This window comes from Macrobrachium rosenbergii, chromosome 41, assembly GCF_040412425.1.
Source record: "Macrobrachium rosenbergii isolate ZJJX-2024 chromosome 41, ASM4041242v1, whole genome shotgun sequence".
Classification (NCBI taxonomy): domain Eukaryota; kingdom Metazoa; phylum Arthropoda; class Malacostraca; order Decapoda; family Palaemonidae; genus Macrobrachium; species Macrobrachium rosenbergii.
Window position 1 is genome coordinate 6,019,397 of NC_089781.1, and position 3,657 is coordinate 6,023,053.

At 38.2% G+C, this 3,657-nt stretch overlaps 1 protein-coding gene across 1 annotated transcript in view; it reads left to right on the forward strand.

Moving 5' to 3' along the window:
• Positions 1-2,825, forward strand: part of LOC136826687 (uncharacterized) — a 31,672-nt gene extending 28,847 nt beyond the window's left edge. Inside the window, exons 4-6 of the mRNA XM_067084054.1 lie at positions 660-926; positions 2,102-2,278; positions 2,448-2,825. Coding sequence (XP_066940155.1) covers positions 660-926; positions 2,102-2,278; positions 2,448-2,534 — 531 coding nt within the window. The 3' untranslated portion in view covers positions 2,535-2,825. The remainder of the gene's footprint in view (positions 1-659; positions 927-2,101; positions 2,279-2,447) is intronic.
• The last annotated feature ends 832 nt before the right edge of the window (positions 2,826-3,657 follow it).

Here is a 3,657-nt window from a genome sequence, read left to right on the forward strand (position 1 = left end):
TATAATATATATATATATATATATATATATATATATATATATATATATAATATTCATTAATATTCTAGTTTATGTACAAAAGTTTAATACTTAATTTATGAAAGATAAAAGATAGATTTGTGCGTAAGAAGTACAGTTTGTGGGAAAAAAAGGTCATTTCAGTTAATGAAAAGTATCTTGAGAGATTAAAAACCAGTGGCGTATGTGATTAGGAAGTAAAGTGCATCTGCAGTGTTAATACCGGACTCGCATTAGCTTACAAAGGGGAATGATTTGTATGTTATTTTCTTTAGCGGTAAGTTCTGTGAGGAGCATATTAGATAATTTCTTACTGTTGCTTAGTAAACACAATTGTTTTTCCAATGCGTCTGTAGGAGGGTTTCAGAAAAATGAAAGTATTGTGTGTTGATTAAAGAATCTTAAGTAATATTGTACTAAAATTGAAAATTCGTAGGGTAGTCTTGTAAATGATATACTTTTAATGTTTTATTGTCAGGTAACTTCATAATCCTGCTGATGATATTCACTCAACAAGGTTTGTATCCCCCTTGTTACTTTCCTAGCTCTATTTTTACGCGCCCCTGATCCTAAACTTTTTGGAACAATGCTTTCTCCTTCTTTTCCGAAGGTGTTTTTGTGATTTTCTCTTCCCAAAACAGGTCGTCAGCGGACCACTCTCCTCCTCCCTGAAGAAAGCGGCCTCCATGAGTTCGTGGCAGAAGTGGTTGGCCGCTCGTCTTGGTCTCCTCTGGAGCTATGGTGGTGTCTCCATGACTTTTGGATCCATCATGACGAAGCCCTTACACGTGGAGTTCACGGGACCGCATACTGGTATTATAGTGGGGGGAGAGGATCAGTTGTTGGACCCTGTTTTGCTGGCTGTGCCCCCGCATCATCCTGCCATCGCTGCTTTAGCTAAATATCTTGTGAGTAACCTTCCCCTGACTGGACACTACTATCCAAAATGAATGGCTTTATAGAAAAATTAATATTTACTAAACCAAAAAAAAATTGCTCATTCACACAGAAATGCCAGGCGTTCGATCATTTTCTTGTGAAGGTAAAGATTGTGGCCTAAGCAAAACGCCGAAAGGAATAGTTGGTTGGAATGGAATATGAAATATAGGCCAAAGGCCAAACGCTAGGACCTGTGAGGTCATTCAGCACTGAAAGGGAAATTGAGAGTATAGAGGTTTTAAAGGTTTAACAGGAGGAAAACCTTTCAGTTGCACTATGAAACAATTGTTAAGAGAGAGTGGAAAGTAAGATGTAAGAAAAAATATATGAACGGATGTACAGTAAAAGGAATAGAAGAGGTTGCAGCCTGTGGCCGAAGGAACGCTGCACAGTACCTTCAGTAATGCCTAAGTGATACTTTTCTGTCATTTGTCTATATCTGTCATATTTAGGACATCATACATTTGATTCCAGCAAAATTGAAAGAAATATGTCACCAATTTTGATGGTTATTTGAACTTACCGTACCATTTGGCTATTAGTCAATGAGTAATAGGACATGTTAAGAGGTTAGCTGTTGTTCTGGTTATTCGTCTGTTACTTCTCGTCACAGATGAATGTTATGGCGTTCTAGCTATTGGCTTATAATAAATTTTCAGGTGTTCTCTCGTGTTTAACTGTCGCTGCCATATTGCAGGGATCAAAATGGTTTTAGAACTTTTTCTTTTTCTCTCTCTCTCTCTCTCTCTCTCTCTCTCTCTCTCTCTCTCTCTCTCTCTCTCTCTCTCTCTCTCTCTTTGTTTTCTTCAACGTTTATTGATCTCTTTTGTAATGCTTCAAACTTCCAATGATAAATTAATTACTAGCGTCACAGCTTAAAAAAATTACTCGTTGAGAATACTATAGAATTTAAATGTGATATCCATAAAGGACAAGCTAAAACGGCCTACCTCTGATTCCTTCTTATGGAAATTCAGTCTGATATTAGTGACGAGATAGAATTAGCACAGTTACCCATCGTTTGCGGCCGGTAAAGTAGCCTGTAATAAACCCATAACTAAACTTAAACTTTTAAATTAATTCGTTTCTTTTCACAGCCCGTCCCGCATCAGTATCTTGATCTAATTAAGCAGATCATTTCCAGGTCAACGGCACCAGCAGTGCAAGCATGAACACCAAGGACAGTCTTGGACAACTCCTGACAAAAGCTATTTTGACTGGATGTGGCGTCGACAGGCTAACGCGCTTGCCTAAATCCAATTGCACTAGCTTCAACTTCATCACCAAAGACAAAATGTTCTCCATTGTAAAAGACAACCAGGTAAAAACGAATTTAATGGGCAAGTATCAGGATCCCTGTTACCCACCTCACACATGAAAATTCAATTTCAGGAACTTTTAAATTAACTTGGTGTTGACGTTCACAATAATAATTGTTTACTTATTAGTTAAAACGTCATGGCATCATTTAACGCTCAGTCTGTTTCCAGGAGAAAGCGGCTGGCCATCCAGAAGAAGCTCTTCTCATCCGGTACCCTGAAGAGCTTTATACCTTCAGGGATGATAAGCGTTTTTGAGATACTTCCAAGCCAACCGTCTTGAACGGTTTTGCCCATTTACTGCTCGGCACCTGGAAATGAGGGTGGCGGCCGAAGGCATTTGAGAAGGAAAGTCTTGACGGATGTTGAATTCGTAGCTCCGGAAATTTACAAATGAATGCTGAAGTGCTTGTAACGAGACACAGATCCAGTGAGGATTTGAGATGATAGTAACATGTCTTCTGTATTTCTTTTGGCACACTGTTCTTGTTTGAATATCTGATCCAACTTAGATGGCTTGTTTTGGAAGAAACATCATTCGAAAACATTCATACATTCCTCATACATATATATATATATATATATATATATATATATATATATATATATATATATATATATATATATATATATACATATATATATATACAGTGTCCATAAAGTCTCTTTAAAATTTAAAAAAATTATTACAAAAGCAAATGAACAGACACATATCTGAAAAGTATTGCAAAATGTGAAGTAGATATTGTAGTTTTTTGCCGCATTTAATACAACTCTGTGTGGGCACCATTAGTTGCACGAAGCACGTTAAGACGGTACTTGATTTCTTGCCATGTTCGCTGTAGCATAGCCTCATCAATGGTGGCAATGGCACCAGTGATCTTTTGCTTGAGATCAGTGATGTCCCGTATCTTTGTTCGATGCACGATATCTTTAACATAACCCCATAGAAAGAAGTCATGGGGAGTGATATCTGGTGAATGAGGTGGCCAGTCAACTGGGCCATTCCTTCCAATCCACCGGTCTGGAAATGTTTGAGTTAGGAACCCACCAACATGCAGTCCCCAATGTGATGGTGCACCATCTTGCTGGAAAATGATGGTTGATTGAAGGTCATCTAGTTGTGGTGCCACATATTCAGTCAAAAGGTCAAGGCAAATATCTGTAGTAATTGATGGACCAATGATTCGATTGCACATGATCCCACACCACACATTCAACTTTGGACTATCACGGTGAAGTTCCCTAATCACATGGGGATGTTCTGATCCCCAGATTCTCATAGTGTGTGTTCATTTTCCCTGAAACGTGAAAGGTTGCCTCATCACTAAAACAAACTCGGTTAAGGAACGTTTCATCCTCAGAAATTCGTTCCAGCATG